The sequence below is a fragment of the Mangifera indica genome, chromosome 7, assembly GCF_011075055.1.
Source record: "Mangifera indica cultivar Alphonso chromosome 7, CATAS_Mindica_2.1, whole genome shotgun sequence".
Lineage (NCBI taxonomy): Eukaryota > Viridiplantae > Streptophyta > Magnoliopsida > Sapindales > Anacardiaceae > Mangifera > Mangifera indica.
In genome coordinates this window covers 15,809,482-15,827,833 of record NC_058143.1, presented here as the reverse complement: position 1 = coordinate 15,827,833, position 18,352 = coordinate 15,809,482, and the positions used below count along the sequence as shown (strand labels likewise).

The 18,352-nt window shown below is 30.4% G+C and overlaps 2 protein-coding genes across 4 annotated transcripts; one reads left to right on the top strand and one right to left on the bottom strand.

The window, feature by feature from the left end:
- The first annotated feature begins 7,081 nt into the window (after positions 1-7,081).
- Positions 7,082-12,970, top strand: LOC123220188 (protein DETOXIFICATION 24-like). 2 transcript variants are annotated; one of them, XM_044642234.1, is made up of 9 exons: positions 7,082-7,238; positions 7,479-7,731; positions 10,796-11,337; positions 11,443-11,529; positions 11,802-11,858; positions 11,945-12,183; positions 12,276-12,394; positions 12,504-12,590; positions 12,706-12,970. In XM_044642234.1, exons 2-9 carry the CDS (start codon positions 7,489-7,491, stop codon positions 12,769-12,771), a joined length of 1,440 nt encoding a protein of 479 aa, XP_044498169.1. In that variant the 5' UTR covers positions 7,082-7,238; positions 7,479-7,488; the 3' UTR covers positions 12,772-12,970. The 2 variants fall into 2 exon arrangements, with proteins under 2 accessions (XP_044498169.1, XP_044498170.1); XM_044642235.1 differs by having other exon boundaries at positions 7,228-7,335.
- LOC123220187 (protein DETOXIFICATION 21-like) lies at positions 12,920-18,196 on the bottom strand. 2 transcript variants are annotated; one of them, XM_044642232.1, is made up of 9 exons: positions 18,159-18,196; positions 16,383-16,676; positions 15,300-15,841; positions 14,655-14,741; positions 14,507-14,563; positions 14,172-14,410; positions 13,906-14,024; positions 13,439-13,525; positions 12,920-13,317 (listed from the first exon to the last, which is right to left on the bottom strand). In XM_044642232.1, exons 2-9 carry the CDS (start codon positions 16,638-16,640, stop codon positions 13,237-13,239), a joined length of 1,470 nt encoding a protein of 489 aa, XP_044498167.1. In that variant the 5' UTR covers positions 16,641-16,676; positions 18,159-18,196; the 3' UTR covers positions 12,920-13,236. The 2 variants fall into 2 exon arrangements, with proteins under 2 accessions (XP_044498167.1, XP_044498168.1); XM_044642233.1 differs by lacking the exons at positions 16,383-16,676; positions 18,159-18,196 and adding an exon at positions 15,941-16,138.
- Between the last annotated feature and the right edge of the window lie 156 nt (positions 18,197-18,352).

The following is an 18,352-nucleotide window of genomic DNA, read 5'->3' as shown; positions in this document are numbered from 1 at the left end:
ACACAAAATAATTTAATTTAGTTCAAAATTTTGTCAAACCTTTTTTTTTTCTGTTTGGTTTAAAGATTTTTTAAAACTAGAACATACACATCCTTAATTTGTTGGCATGTTTCAAAAACAAATAATAATAGGACTACAAGTTCTAGAACAAAACAGAAGACCATTTATTAGTTCTTATGAATGTTAGGTCAATAATTTTGTCACCATTAGGAGTGGTAGACCTACGTTTTTATCAAGGGAAGGTGGGGCTAGTTTTTATGGTGGATGGATGTTACAAATCTTGTTGATTGGTATCATTAATTTTACATCGGCTTCAAACTCATTTGATTGAATACCTTGACCGAATGTTGAACTTTTATTTTTACTTTGTGTTGTTACTATTGCTATTGTAAGTTTTCATTTTAACGGGATTTAATTAACCTCTGTATTAGTAAAGTTTTCATGAACAATTTAGCCAAAGGACTTATTTTCTCTAAAAGTATCATCTTATCTTAAGTTTTTATTTCTTAATTTTAAAAATCTCAAATATTACTATAGGTGGTTAAAATTAATTGTTTTATAGATAAAATCATTATTTTATCAATAATATTAAAAATAAATTAAAATTTAATCTCATTTTTTCTCTTAAATCTTAAAAATTAAAAATTTCCTCTTAACCCAAATTTTAAAAAATAATATTTTCCTCTTAGAGTTTAGTTTCCAAATCTCTAACGTCATCGCTGGTGACAAATATCTCCCAATGTCTCCTCTCCCTCTGGTGACCAAACTTTTCTTGTTTGGAAGCTTGGACGACATCGATGAATGTCAAAATTAACTCTCAACTTTATTTGAAACATGAAGACGAGATCTGACGAAAATGAGAGATCTTGTCTTCATCAGGAAAGATGACGATGAAGAGATCTCTTGTTTTCGTTGGGGAGACGATGTTTTGTCTTCCTTGACAAAACATTGTCTCTTGTTGGGTTTATGATTGTTAGTCGAAGGAAAAATATATTGAGAGAGCAACCATTAGAGGAAGAAAAATGAAATGCTATCGAAGAAGCATCGATTATGGTATCAAAATTTGAAAACTAAACCACCTTCACTTTAGGTATTAAAAGATTACTAAGGTAATATTGATTTTACTATAATTATATTATTATTTATTAAATTTTTATGACAAAAATAAATTTATTTTTAATTAATATAATAAATTATTTAAAAATATTTAAAAATGATTATATTTAATAATATTTAAGTAAAATAATTTACTAGTACTCTTTTATTACTTTTAACCAAACACAATAATTATTTATATCTACCAAATTTTATCAAACATAATAATCATTTATATCCAACAATCTTCAAAGTAATATATTTTCAAGATAATATTCCTATTTTGATAATAAAATATTATCCAAATGTATCTTTTTCTTCCTCAACAATTGGAATATCCCATAGATTGGTGGTCAGGATTTCTTTCTCAACAAGCTTCCATCTTTCTCAGCAGTCACACCGCCATCTCCATTTCTCTCCACCGTGGCCTCGGTCTCATTTTTCCAGTCAACACTCCACCACTAGTTAGTATCTTTTCCAAGTCATCATCTCCACCACTGTTAAGTCTTCTTTTACTTTCAACGTCTCCATCCCACTTACCCCCTCTTTCTCAGTTAACAAAACCTTAGCTTCCCATATTCAAATTAACAGAGTTTCTTTTTCTAAATGAACAAACATGAGATCAACCAAAAGTTTCCTTCAAATACAATAAGTGAAAAACCAATAATGAAAATTTATAATAGATTAGGTTGGAAATCGTGACTTGTATAATACAGTTCTTTAAAATAGATTCGTTTCCTTCACTCAGACTCACCAAAATTTGAACAACATTAATTTTCTAAAATACAATAACTAAAGGAAAACAACATTAATTTTCTAAGACTACAGTTCTATTCTGACAAATTGAATCAAACTTAAACTCTATAAAAAAAAAAAAAAAAAAAAAACTTTTAGGAATTAAGAGATAAACTATTAGAGATTCGAGGGAATTTGAGAATTTAAAATTTTTATGTGTAAAAATGAGACGAGGAACCCTCCTTTTTAATACTATTCCAAAATAAGATATAAGTTTTATAATAATTATACCGTAAATCTAAACATTTCACCTTTCAACTCTTTAACCTTTTATTTAATTAAATTTTATTCAATATTCTAACGTGTATTACAAAATTTCAAATAGAGAGGTAGAAAACAGTTATTTTATTTCTCAAATAAAATAAATTACTCTGACTTCTTTAAATTGTAAATCATGTTGAGATTCTTAACATGTCTCATTATGGAGAGTAATGTCTATGAATTGCTGTATCCAAAATTATATGACTCACAATAAATAAAATAGTTTAATTATTTAAGAAAAAAAGTTAACTCACTTGAATTTGTAACTGAGCCAAAAAAAGAAAAAAAAAAAAAACTGTTAATGAAAGATAATTTGAAGATAATGTATTTGCTTGTATTAAAGTTTATTTGTGTTGCATCACTCACTCGTTCAATCTCTTGGAAACCTCAGCTACTAAATTAACAGAACACATAATCAAACCTACCATGCATATCGCTCGATTCTCTTACCAATGGACTCCCTCCCACATGCAAAAGATATACCCAAAACCAGGCCAAGACGACAATACTAATGTTATTTTCATGAGCAATTTCAACTGAATTATGGATGCCCCGCAGTCAGTTCGATGGTGATTTTAGGGTTTGTCATCCATATATTTTGTCTTACTCTCCCACCATTTTCTTCTTGTTTGCTTATATTTCTCTTTTTAACTAATGGTCAACATGCCCACATCTGCCACTCAACACTTGCATGTCAAACCTAAATTTAAGAAAAAAATTGGAATACTGTGTCCGTTTGGCGTCGTCTTTATCATCGACCATTAAATTTCTACCATCTCAAAAACTGTTTCTTTTATTTGTCTTACATTATATATTATTGATAGCTATTAAATATAATGCTTACATGATTTTCACATTGACTCAAGAGTGTGCATGGTTTCATTTAGTGTGGTTTAAAATTTTTTTAAATCAAAATTAAAAAAATAATTTGAAAAATTTTGAAACTAAATCAAATTGAAAAAATACTATTTGATTCTGTTTGAATTATGGTTTGAACCTATTAAAATGACTTACTTCTAAATTTGTATTATTTAATAATTTTTTTTGAATTATTGTTTTCTAAAATATAATATAAACATGTAAAATAAATATGAAATATATATAATATACATATAAAGAAAATAATAAAATAAAATTTAAAAAACAAGTTGTACACCTAATTGTTTATTGAAAATTTTTGTCAAATATAGTTTTTTATATATATATATTTCAAAAAAAATGGTGTACGGTTTCGTTTGGTTTGAAAATAATCCAAATTATAATCTAAACTGAAAAAAATGATTTGAAAATTTTTTAATCCAAATCAAATCATTTTACAAATCAAATCAAAATAAATCGTAATTTTTAAACAATTTTATTTGATTTTATAATTTAAATCGAATTATGTACATATTTATATTGACTTGTATACCACCATAATATTATTATAGACTTCACACTAAAATCTCAAATCTATTGAGATTACTTTATTTATTAATTAATACCGAACATGTATATAAATATATTAATTAAAACAAATACCTATAAAGTTTTCTATTGACTTCTAGGTCACACCGGACAACCCATTAATACTTTTCTAATTGGGTAAAGAATTATTTCCCATCTAAGTTTTAATATAAAGATAAATACATCTTTACGGAGTTTTAAAAACCTAAAAACTCACCTATAAGTCAATTTTCATTAAAATTTTTAGTTAGAGTAAAGGATAAAACTGTTATTTTAATAATATTATTAAAAAATTATATAATTCATTATATTTTCCTTTCTAAATTTTAAAAACTAACAATTTTACCTCTATCAAAGGTTTTCTAATTTTAAGAAGTCACATTCTCCCTACCCCCAACCTAGCCCATTTCAACAACCCCCAAACTTTTGAAAACTTCAGTTTAACCCCTTTTCAATTTTAGATTACTTTAGTGACCTCTCCCTCCATTAACCGAGCTAACGTCGACCTTTGCTTCTCTCCGACAGTCGAGCTACCTTTGACAACAACACGACATGATGTCCGAGGGATGGGTGGAGATTCTTCGCATGACTAAGGGACAATCTCTTCATCTCTTTATCGAATGAAGAGATTTGGCGGTCTTTGCCCATGTCTTTTTGTTGTTGGCCAACCATTTCATCGAAGAGAGACCGTCGACTGAATGAAGGAAAAAGGAGGAGTAGCCGAAGATAGGTGGTGGTCGAAGAGGGGAGAAAAAAACCAGGGGTGGGGGGAAATAGACACTTTTCAAAACTGAAAATATTTAGACATGAGTGAAATTATTAGTTTCTAAAATCTTAGGGGAAAATGAGATAAAATTATATATTTTTTAATATTATTGCTAAAATAATAATTTTATCCTTAATTATAATAGAAAATTTTAACAAAAATTGACTCATGGGTGGATATTTGGATTTTTAAAACCTCGCGGGTGTATATTTGCCTTTGATCATTAAAACTTAGGTGGGAAATAGTCCTTTGGCCTTCTAACTAGAGAGTTTAAACTTTATGTGGTAACATGGAAACAAATTCCAAGCTCAAGTTGATGAAAAACTCACCCTAACAAATTTTATAAAAAAAGTCTCAAGGGTTGAGTAACAAAGGAGTGAGATTTCAAGTATGTGATTAAATGTTCAAATCCCCTCCTTCACAAACAAAACCTTCGATTGATCATGACCTTGGTATTTAAGGGCCTAGAAGATTTATTTTATGTTGTTTCAACTATGGAAGCAAGAGTGAAGAGGATTGAAACAATTACGGTTAAGAAAGGATTAGAATAGCTTTTTTTTCCAAGGAGTGGTTGATGATAAGGTCCTTCAAAAGAGAATCCTCACATTGAGGATATGAAATGGAGACTGAAAGTCTAAAAATAGATACCACGAATCCTTTTATACCGGGACTCCACAGAAAACAATGTTGATTCTAGAGTGGACTATTTGTTTTAATTAATGCTTAGGTGGTAAATTTGTTTGTTTTTGTTAATTCCAGTGAACTTGTCTATGCTCTGGAATGGGAACTACTGATGAACTACGTGAACTAATTGATTATGTGTTTATGTCCTAAGATGAACATTTGTTTATTAGAAAAAAATTAAAGCTTTGAACTTAGAACTTTGAAACCTTGAGTTTGCTGATTAATTTGTCTATGAAACGAATTGTGAAGTGTTATGACATAATTGTTGACCCTTGGACATTGTAGATTGCTGTGAAATCAATCTTTTATGCCGATAAAAGTCATTTTCCATAGGGGGAGATTGTAGGATCTACGAATCCGCAAACTATGAATATTGTGTGAATATTTGGTGCATCTTGTGTTCATATTATTCAAATGAGTTCCTTTGATTTACACTTGACAATATCTTCTATATTTTTGTAGGTGTAACAACTTTTTGCAAGCACCATTTTTTATTGGACACCTACCATCTCTCTTTTCATATGTACCGGATATTTAACTCACACCTTCTTCCTCAATGGGTTCAACTTGGAGATTTTGTTTTTAATATTTCTTATCCTCAGATGTTGGTTTTGCGACTTTAATCTTAGAATAATTTCTTTCAAATCATTGCAGATTACTAGTCCTTTAAGGGATTTCGAGGCCATAGACAAGAAGGATTCCTGTCAGCAAACAATTCAAGGGCAGCTTAAACGTATCTAAGTGGGAAGCTCAGAAACCAAGGCGAACTTGGTTTGAGCGTTTCATATCTTACAGTAAACATTAGTCCGAGTGTACGTGAGGAAATGATTTGAACAAGCTCTGTGTGAGCTTTTCGTTTCTCCATTTCTTAACAAACTTTATTATGATTGAGTTATTTGAACAAGGTTCTATGGATGTAGGTTGTGTTATCCATGTTAAAATGCCAAGCTTCCTTTATTTTTCTGCTGTAGATTATTATTATTTTTATTTTATTTGTTTGTGTTGAATCTTCAAAGCTCTCAAAGTCAATTTCATATCATTTACACTCCAGTAATATTTTTTGAAGTTATTGGGTGATGTCCAATTTTGCTGGCCTTGCATTTATTAAAAGTAGGTCTACGTTAGGTTCAATTAGAATGAGACATTAAGGGGTCAGCATATTAATAACTCTTTTATCACGGATTGTGTTCAAGTTTAAACTTAACCAATTTGATTTTTTATATTAATATATTTTACTAATAAGTTATTTAATAAATTAAGATGTAATATTTTGATTATTTATTTCATTTTTTTTAAATGTTAACCGAATTTCTCCATTGTTTTTCCTATTTTAAATTATTGTTCAACATAAAAAAAAATTCTAATTGATATTGGTAAAATGAAATAGTAAACATTAAATTATTTAAGAATACACGAAATCTTTTGTCCCTTAGTCATCATATTTAAATTCAAATAGTAAAAACTATTGTCTGTATCTGAAGATACGTCTTTCGTCACACCAGCCCTTTGAAAACCAGAACAAATCAACATGACCGATGTGGCCAATGGAGTACTTTTCTTTCACGGAAGTTATACCTAAAGCCCGGCCAAGACAATACATATGGCTATTTTCTTACTTATTAAGTCCTTCAAAGTGACAGTTCCTTATTTTATCATATAAAATTTATTGGCTATTGCTTCTAGTTCTGACGATTATATACAAGTGACAAGTAAACATACCCACTTGGTGCACGTGTTGAATTCCAAACCCAAATGAAATTAATTAAGAAATTAAATTTATGAAATTATCATTCAATTGTACTTAATTATATAAATAGGAGATAACTTAGGCAGAATAGCACAGCATTGCCTTTAATTATAAAGCATGTATATATTTTTATTATATAATTTAACTAAATAAAGAATATATTATTTTATGATTTGGTATTATTTAATATTTAATTTAAAATTATTTAATTATATGATGATATATAATCTATGTATATAAATTATGTACCAAAAATATATATACATAATTTTATTATTAAGTATATATATAATATTGCATTGATAGGAACGACATTGTATGAAACCAGTAGGAGTAGTCTTATGACTTTCCCTGAATTCCTCTCTTTCCACTTCTCTTAGCCCTCTGAAATACATCTCCCAATTTTATAAAGAACCCAAGAGTGCTTCCCTTCAGCCAGGCTATGTAAGTTGAATTTTTACAGGCTACAGCATGTTTTTTACAAGATGAGCTTGAGTGTAATCAAGGCTAAAGCATGTCTTATTTGTTTTTCATGCTAAAGGCTAGCTAAATCATATCCTTCTTTCTCTTCTTCTTCTCTTTCGTTTTTATTTTTGTTTACTTATTTATTTATTTTCGTTTTCTGTGCTTTCTAGATTTATGTTTATTAGTTTGCTGATTTTTTGTAAATTAATCATTACCCAGATCAGTCTAAATGAGTATCATTGAAGAGAGGCTCATTACAAAATTAGAAACAGAAGATGGAAGTTTGTCAGGGAGAGTTTGGATGGAATCAAAGAAGATATGGAGAATTGCATTTCCAGCAATATTAGCAAGAGTGGCTTTGTTTGGAGTAGTGATGGTAACTCAAGCATTTGTTGGACACATTGGAGCCTTGGAGCTTTCAGCATTTGCAGTTGTTCAAACAATTCTCGTTAGATTTGCCTGTGGCATCACTGTAAGCTCTCGTGTTCCTATATTACTTCTATTTAATAATCAAACATAGTAATCTTACCCCCAAATGATGACTTGGGTGGTAAATGGGTGGACTTCCAAGAAAGAGAGTTTAAGTATGTCTCCTCCACTAGCAAAAGATTGTAGGTTCAATCATCAAACTAAACAAAGTTTAACTTATTTAATATGATTTATTCTAATGTTTTTAAAATTGGATTAATTATCTCACTGGTTCATGATTCAATCGATTTGATTAAGAATTAATCAGTTTAATTTATTATTAGATTATAATAAATAGATTTTACTTAAAAATTTATAAAAAATAAAATCAATCAAATACTCATATCTATGGAGATTAGAATATATCATTATTAAGGAGTAACAATTATTCATTTGATTCAATAAAATAATTAAAATAAAAAAGTCTTAATCTTATGGTACCAAAAAAAAATACATATAATATTGTAAGTTATTGTCTATAGAAAACATTTCTATAAATATGAAATACTTTTTTTTATTTTATTTTTGAAATTATTTTTCCTTACAAACCTTTAGAAATTCATTTAATCTAATAAAAAATAATTAAATTTTTAAAAAATATCTTAAATTTTATTCAAACTTAGTTATGTCGATTTTGATCGATTCATCTTATTTGATTAGGTTTGATCAAATTATGTTAATCAGACCAAACTTGAGGCCAATTTTCCGATTCAATCGATTAAACCAACTAGTCTGATTTGATTTTAAAAATATTAATTTATTTAATTCTAAAAAAATAATCTAATTTAAATACAATTTTTCATTTAAAAAATAAAAATATAATAATCTTAGTAATAAAGTGGACATTCAATAAATAATATAAGACGAATCATAATATTTTAAGTTGCTTAATCATTGTTGTATTATAAGAATGTATATTTCTTTATTTATTTATTTTTAATTTACTTGTTTGATTGAGGCCTGATGTGTACCTTACAGTCAAATGCCAACAAAATATGATCTTTCTTTTTAAAACTTTGATTTGTCATTTAGTTGAAAATCAAGATCAGTGACTGTTCACGGCGTCGACAAAAACGTCGTGGTGGTGCATGTCAATTTTAAGTTACTATTTAAATTTTAATTCTGAAGGCTTCAATTTCCACAACTCTAGGCCTTGACTGTTGTGTTTAGCTGTTATTAACGTTGTTTTCTGTCTCTATTAGGGCTGGATTCGAGCCGAGCCGAGCCGAGCTCGGCTTGCAGCCAGCTCGGGCTCGGCTCGGTTTTTTAATGGCTGGCTCGAGTTCGGCTCGAGCTCGACTCGAGCCATATTCGGTTCGATTCGAGTTCGGCTCGTTTTCGGTTCTGCTCGATAACGGCTCGGCTTGGCTCGTTTTTCATATCAAAACGGTATCGTTTTTTGTATATATGGGGATCAAAATGATATCGTTTTGTATAAAAAAATTTTAAAAAAATATACCGAGCCAATCCAAGCCAGTTCGGATTCGATTCGAGCTCGATCGAACCGAACAGAGTCCGGCTCGTTTCGGGTTCGAACCGAGCCGAGCCGAGCTCGAACTCAAACTGACTCGACTCGAATCTAGCCCTAGTCTCTATCGATGAAGTGGTAGAATAAAACTTTATTTTGTCTTTCATTGATAAAAATAAATTTTTTTATTTTTTTAATATCTTTAAGAGAAAATGGAAATAATCAGGCTAAACGTAAAGATAATAATAATTAATATCATAGATTTTTAAAAAAATATTAATTTTTAAAATTAAAATAAGGTTTGAAGATAAAATAAAATTTTTAAAATTAAAAAAATAAAATAAAATTATATATATTTTTAATATTATTAATAAAATAATAATTTAATATTTAATCCAAATATGGGTACACGTATAAATTTTTTAAACATTTTAATGTACTTATATATTTATATTAAAACTTGGTGGGATATAGTCGTTTGACCTATTTACAAATCTCCAGGCCTTGTTTGTCCTATTTAGCAGCCAGTAGCGTAGTCAACTTGAGCCATGGGTGCCTTATCTTCTGATAATTCTACCCGGATGTTTGACTGGGGGAAGATAAAGAATTATCACGAGAATATATTTTTTATTATTTATATTATTTTATTTAATTTATAAATAATAAAAAATTATTATTATCCGTTTTTTAATGATGATAATATTATGTGTAATATAATAAAAAATATTTTTATTTTATGTATTAAAATATTATTAAATTAATATTAATTATATTATTATTTATTAATTTTTAAGATAAAATAATTTTATTTTTAATTAACATAATAAATAAGATAAAAATATTTTAAAATAAATATACCTAAAAATATGTAAATAAAATTATCAATATTTTTTTATTAACTTTAATTAAGTATAGTAATTATTTATATTCGTCAAATTTTATTAAATTTTATCAAATATTATCTAAACTAAATACACATTATATCTATGCAAACTTCCATATATAAATTAAAATAATTAAGGGATAATATTTAATTAAATAATTTTAATATAATAAAAATAATAAATAATTATATTATTTAATCCCAAACTATTATCTCAATAGGTATAAATAACTTTATTTAATTTGCGTATACCATTAGTTTTGTCTGTTTTTTAAAGAATTTGTCATTTCTATGCACACCCTCAATATTATGTATGATTTCTAATTACCCTTCTAATTATTAATGCTCATATATAATGTTAAATAACATTTTAACCAAACCAACGATTAAGTTCAAAAACAAACAAAATAAAGTGTATTAATCTATATTGATAATATATATCATATCATATGATACGTATTGTAACGTAAGATACGTCAATTATATTGTATTAAATTTATACATCTTATAATATGTATTATTTTCAGTATATATTATGTCATATCATATGATATGTATCATATATTATAAGATAATAATAACTATGGTCTTGCTTTGGTTTGCGGTAAAATATATTATTCTTACATTAATCTTGTGAATTGAGTAGTCTTCTTATCATTAAAACATATCCATGAAATTAACTTCTATTTTATGTGAATTGAAAATTGCCTTTAACAGCTCGGAATGTCAAGTGCTACAGAAACATTATGTGGGCAGGCATTTGGAGCGGGGCAATACCACATGATGGGCATCTATCTGCAACGCTCATGGATTGTTAGTTCTTCTGTTACAACAATTCTGCTCCCTGCATTCATCTTCGCTGCTCAAATCTTCAAACTGCTCGGCCAAGTAGACGAGATAGCAGAAGAAGCAGGAACAATATCACTGTGGTTCATTCCCGTTCTCTACACCACTCTCTTTAGCTCCACAATGCAAATGTATTTACAGGCTCAACTCAAGAACTTTGTTATTATATGGCTCACTGTTGCTTCATTCGCCATTCATGTGCTTCTGTCTTGGATCTTAGTTTACTTATTGAACTATGGCATTCCGGGTGCCATGATCGCAATGAACATTTCCTTTTTGTTGTTGGTAATTGGGGAGTTCGTGTATATATTTGGAGGTTGGTGCCCTGATACATGGAGAGGATTCACCAAAGCTGCATTCTCTGATATTTTTCCTGTCATCAAGCTCTCAATTTCTTCTGGTGTCATGATTTGGTATGTCTAGATTTCCACGGTTTATAAATTATATATAGAATCTATATTTGTTTTATCTAGTTACACTAAATACACGATTTTTTCCTGTATGTATGTAATTAATAGCTTGGAATTATGGTACAACTCAGTTCTGGTCTTATTAGCCGGATATATGAAGAGTGCAGTGATAGCCATAGCTACCTTCTCAATCTGGTAATTACTCTTTCATTTCCATCAAATTAATTAACAAAATTGGGGAACCCAAATCATATAAATCTCACTTTAAAAGCTTATACTTTGTAACGTAGGATTACACTCTACAAAGTTAGTATCAAATAATATGAACCTTAGAAAATTCACATATATTAAAATTGGAGAATTCAGATTCATATAAATTTCACATTAGAAGTATATGTTTTCTAATATAAATTATAAGTTTCATGTTTTACACTTAGTATCCTAACATGCTCATCATAATGACTCAGCCTGAACATTACAACGTGGGAATTGATGATTGGCCTCGGCTTCCTAGTCACAGCAAGGTGACACTCAATTTTTAATAGTGTAATCCTTAATAATAATAATAGCATGTTTTAGTGAAACTGATGTTCGGCCATTGATGGTTCAGCGTGAGGATTTCCAATGAACTGGGCAGAGGAAACACCAAGGCTGCAAAATTTTCTATCAAAGTCATTTTATGCACTGGAACGTGCCTTGGAGTGGTATTTTCAGTGGTATGTTTATTGTGTAGTTATCAAATAGCCTACGTGTTTACTAGCAGTGAAGAAGTGGCAAAATCTGTGTCAAGCCTCTCTATTCCTCTTGCCTTCTCAGTCTTGCTAAATAGTATCCAGCCCATCCTCTCAGGCAAGTCAAATTCATCAATCAATGATAAATTTATGGTAAATCTGATAGTAAAGATTAATGCATTTACTTGGGAAATTATTGTACATTAACAGGAGTTGCCATAGGTGCCGGTTTGCAAAGTGTGGTTGCATATGTAAATATCGGTTGCTATTATGTGGTTGGGGTGCCCATTGGAGCTTTGCTCGGATATGTTGCGCATCTGGAAGTCAAGGTAAACTATGTGCAGTGTGTTTATAATATTACAATTAATTGAGATTCAAATCTAACAAATAATGCAGTGTGTTTATGAACTTTTAATATTTTGTTGTTTAATATTACAGGGTATATGGATTGGGATGATATGTGGAGTGGCAACACAAGCACTTACTCTTCTTTTAATGACATGGAGAACAGATTGGGAGAAGCAGGTAATTCACAGAACGTAGCACCGTTTATTTCTTATTCTCTTGTTCTTGAAGATTTTGATTCAGGTTGAACAAATTTTATTTATTGCAACTAGAATTTCTTTCCCTCAATTTACAGGTGACCAGGGCATCTGAACGTCTCAATAGGTGGCTCTTAAAAGCCCCTGATCAAGAATCAAATTAAGGACCTATTCAGCATAGGAAACAAAAAGGTTCAAATGACTATGGCCCAACCAAGGTTTGAAGAAATGACAGATTCCTACCAATTAAGTTTAAAAAAATTAATTTTTCACCCATATGTCAAAATCAACAATTAATTTTAACACATATTGTGGAGTGTTAAGTATTTCAATTTCATACTATATTTAGAGTTTTGTCTTGCACCAATACAAAATATACCCTTTAATTCTAAATAAATAAAAACCCATTTAAATTTCGGGGTTTCGAAAGGATAATGGCATCATAACAGAGTTTTGTCCTTCATCACTCAAAGTTTCAGCCTGGAAGAGTATCCTTCAAAAGATTATTACAATTTGATGAAACCATAGAATCTTTTACTACTTGTAAAGTTGAAAACAGAAGCAAATTCCAGGGACTGAACTCCCTAGATCCTCAGTTCTAAAACAGTGGCTAGTAAAGAAGCTAAATCTTATGCTTCTTCACTCTTTGGCATTGATTCTTTTGCTTCTCCCATGGACCACTTATTAACACGATTATGAGCTATAGTCACCTGAGAAATGCATATTAATTGTTTATAAATTAAATTATGCTGAAGAAAACAATTTATGCTTGTAATTTTAGCACCAATATGTAGATCAACTACAGAAAGATAAATGGAAAAATAATAATACCTGTTTATCCCAGTCTGTTCTGCAGGTGATAATAATAAGTACTATCATTTGAACAAATGTCCCTAACAACATTCCCATCCAGACTCCCTGCAAAACAAATTCATGAGCTGAACCAAGCAGTAAAACGTTTACTTATACAATGTTCATTCCTCTCGGTCTACTGGAGTAGCACACTCTAATGAATCAAACAGTGTTAATTTTCCTTTCTTCATTAACTTAACCAGCTGAAGCCATTTTTAAGGATAACAAAATCCAAATCTAAATGATAAAAAATGATAAGAGCAATACTATGCATATCTATTTTAAGTATATAAATGGATATACAATTATGTATCTCATCACATGATTGGGTGTTATTTTATCTTTAATTTAAAATTACTCAATCACACCATGATACACATTAAATGTATTCCTATTTTTGTATTCAAAATGAGTATACATAGTTTTATTGAAACAATAAAACTCACTTTGACTCCGAGATGAGCAACATAACCAAGCAAAACCCCAACAGGAATCCCCACCAGGTAGTAGCATGATACATTGACATATGCTACAATGCCTTGCCATCCAGCACCAACAGCAACTCCTGCTCAGAATAATACATTCTGTTATATATATGTATTTTTAGATATTGATGGCAGAACAAAAGTGTCTGATGGTCTCATTAATTTGTAATCCCTCCTCCAGAAAATCAACACTAGAATATAGCCATAACTAAGAAGGTAAAAAGTACCAGAGAGCACAGGTTGAACACTGTTCATAAGTATGGAGAAAGCCAACAGCGGTGACAGATCGGCAACAACGCTAGCAACCTCATGGCTGTTGGTAAAAATGTATGCAATGCGTCCCCTAAGGAGTAGGAAAAACACAAATAGCACTAGTCCAATGATTAATGACATGAGTACTATGACAGTGATGGAGAACTTTGCAGCTTTCGAGCTTCCTCTCCCAAGTTCGTTCGAGACCCTAACACTGAAGATTTTACATCCAGAAGGAACTAGTTTACATGTGCTTTCAAAAGATAAAAAAGTGAAATTAATTGAAGTAATAGAATAACGAAGATGATACCTCGCTGCAGCCAAGAAACCGAGGGATATCATCATTTCCAGACCACTGATATTAATGCTGTTAACAAGAATGTGCCACAATGGACATTTCATATTGAAAACGAAAGTGCAAAGTAAAATCCAGAAGGGAGAGGTGATAAATCAATTACCAGATAGCGAAAGCATCAATGGAAACCTCAGCATTTTTCATGTTTCCTGTTAGAAGAATCAAGATTGTGTTGTACCATAACTCAACACTGTCAAGGACAAGATAATGCTAATTCAACTTGTCAGATATACAAATTAAGGAAAACCAAAACTCAATATAATAATCAACAACGACAATAAATAAACTTATCTTTGAAAAATAAAATGGTTTTAGCTTAAAGTTTAACATCTGGTCCAATCACCGATCCATTGTTAAAATATTATCTACTTAGGCACAATCCATCATAGTTTTGATAATTTTACAACTCAAAACTCATCCTAAAAACTTAACTCACATCTTAGCATTCCCAACTCTCTTGTGCTAAGGGTATCACAATCACCTCCTTTACCAGATTCAACGTCCTTATTGAGATTTATCTCACTAGTCACATCTTAGTATTTTCAAATGATGTGGAATGCACATACATGTCCAACATCTCTCCACCAATCACATCTTAGCATTTTCAGATGATGTGGGATACACATATATGTTTACTATCTTTCTTGTGTTTTGCTGGTATGAGATTTAGATAATTCTAGTTGTTGAAGGCCAGACTTTTTCACTGTTAAAAACTTCATACAAGTGACAGTAAGACGGAAAAGCTTACCAAATCATGACACCAGATGACAGAGAAAGCTTAAATACAGGCCAAAGATCTTTGAGAGCCAAAATTGAGAAACCTTTCCATGTTTCATTGCAACCACCACATATAACGAACAATAGTTGACCCAGATCTGGAATCCAGTATGCCATTATGGCTGATACCATTGCTCCTGTGAGCCCAAATTTATATTTCACAGTCAAAAGCCAAGAAAGAAGAAGATGGATTGAAACTGAAGTTGCTGCCAAGTACGAGATAATCATGTTCTTGCTTTGTGCTTGTAGGAACATTTGGCAGCTATATGCTACAATAAAGGCAAACATCACAGGAATTATCCAAAGAGAAATTATTCCTGCCACTTCTGCAATATGCTCTTCCTGGCCCAAAGCCTTCAAAAGTGGAGTAGTGAAGATGAACAAGGGTAGAAGAAAGATTGAGGAAATGAACATAACTATCCATGATCTTTGAAGATGTACTCCCATCATGGGATATTCTTTTGCACCATATGATTGCCCACACAAAGTTTCCAATGCACTTGCCATGCCCAACTGCACATTGAACCCTAAAAACATGAGCATTATAGAATATGGAAGTTAAAAGCAACTAGATCACACCATGTAAGATAATTAACTGAAAAATCCACTCACTAATGACTCCATTCTTTTAATTGAATGTTCTTCTTCTTCGAAGGCTAGTAAGTTAGAAATCATCAAAATTCATTGAATTATGCATGATTCCCAATCAAGCATGCAAAGATTGCTTAGGAGAATTCAAAATCAACTGGCCATGTATCTGGGGTAAGGATTACCTTTACTCAAAATCATATTAAATTGGTTGGTTTGGCTGGTTGACCATTACTCTGTTCTGCAAAGTGGGATTATAAATTTTTCTATTGCAGTCCCATAAAGCTAATCTTTTGGTATTATGTATTTAATCTTCATTATTGTCCATAAACACGAGTTATGATACATCTCCCATTGTGATATTCTTTTAAAGTACAAACAAAATTACCAAAACCAAACAGTTCTAAATCAACCCCAAACCTACACTAATGGCAACACAAGAATGAAACTAATGGCAAGGACATACCAGTATGCCATTTGCAAACCTCAACAGCACAGGAAACACAAGTGAATAAGCAGCAAGCTCTGTTGGTCCAATATGCCCAACAAACCCTTGGCTGATTAAGTTTATTCCATAAGTAGAAAATCTTGTGAAAATGGCAGGACCAGCTACAACCCAAATCTTTTTGGTCTCAATCCACACCTTGTCCTTGAGATTTACTTCCTCATCAACATCAGTACCATCTACATGTCTCAGAAGCCTCTCCTGGATCTGTCCATCCATCTCCACAGCCAGAATTGAGACCTTCTTCAGCAATCACTACAAACATAAGAACAAATTAAAAAAAAAAAAAAAATTATAAACTACACCTTGTCAACAAAAAATGCAAAACTAAGCAGAGTTGATCAAAGTAGCACAGAAACTCACAATGGGGGTGTGTTTCCACGTTTTGGAAACATTTCTGTTTCCGAAACTCCCTGAAACTTGTACAAAACATTTCGGATTATTTTGAAATTTTTGAAAAATTTTGAAACAAACTTGAAATGTTTTTAAATTTCATATTGAATTCATCTCCTCTCAACTCTTTGATGTACTATTCATTTCCTCCCTGATATATATAGGTGTGTATTGTTACTTTTTTTCTTAAATATCTATATGTGCATGTTCAAGAACAATTTACAATAGATTCTATAATTTTATTTTATAGTATTCTTTCTCTTCATGTTTTTTTTATTATTTATTTTTATATTATACAACTTTATGTATTTTTGTTATAAAAAATTTGGTATTTATAAAAAAACTCTTATATTTTTCATATTTATAAGTTTCCCCACATCTTCGTTTCCTATATTTTTTAAAAATGCGTTTCCATGTTTCTCTGTTTCCATTTCCGTACTACATAGGAGTAGATAGTAAGACAACATCCAATTGCCAATTACTTTGCTTCAGAAAGGTCATTTTCATGGGATCTTTCTATTATAATTGTTGCATTGGCAGAATGTATGTGCAAAAGGAAAGATTTTATGATTAGACGTGGTGTGGTGTTGAATAAAAGTTAAAGTAAAGTTTATGATTCCCACAATCCTGAAAAGCATATATCTCAACAAGATCTCCATGAAAGCTTAAAATAACATATACAAGCACAAACACCTGTCAACTTCCAAAATCAACAACAACCAATATTCCAGATGAACAAGATAGACCAATGAAATTAATATTTTATATGAGAGAAATCAATATATAATAGAAGAAAGAATGATGTTGGTAATCTTACAAAGTTCATATTATTGGTACATATGCAGTCCTTTCAATGGATGGCTCAATAAGACCCTTGTGCCACAAAGTCTATATTGCTCTCAATAAAATAAAGCTTATGCAAGCAAGTTCTTCCAAAAATATATAGTTTAGAAAATGATGCGATTCTTTCAAGAAGACAATTTACATTACAAATATTATTTATTTACTGTTTTCAAAACTCATTCTTGAGAGAACCTAAATGGAAATAGACTTTAGGAGATATTTAGAACTCCCACATGAAACCAAAATATTATAGTTAAGAAAATTAGAGTACTGAAAATCAGCAATGTGGAGTATACCAAGTTATAAGTTCATGCCCAATTTAATAAATCCTCTTGCCGAGAAAAAAGAACCTTAAAAAGAGAAATTCAAGCCCATCTCTTAAAAACAATAATAATAAAGAAATATATACAGGCAACTCATGAATAGATATGACCAAAGAAAAGAAAGTAATTTAATGTATAGCTATTCATAAGAAAAAAGAGAGGGTGGAAGAACACTCACAAGAACTCCTTGGCAGCAGAGAACAAACTTTCTAATTCGTAGTGCAGAAGTAAAACGTCCTCCATCTATATAAAAAGATGGAGAAATGGTGCCCTCACATCGTTGCTCATGCGTTACTTTTATTTTTTTTAATCAGTGCACTAACGATTAATTAATTTTAAATATATCTGCTGCATGGAATATTGTGTCGATGT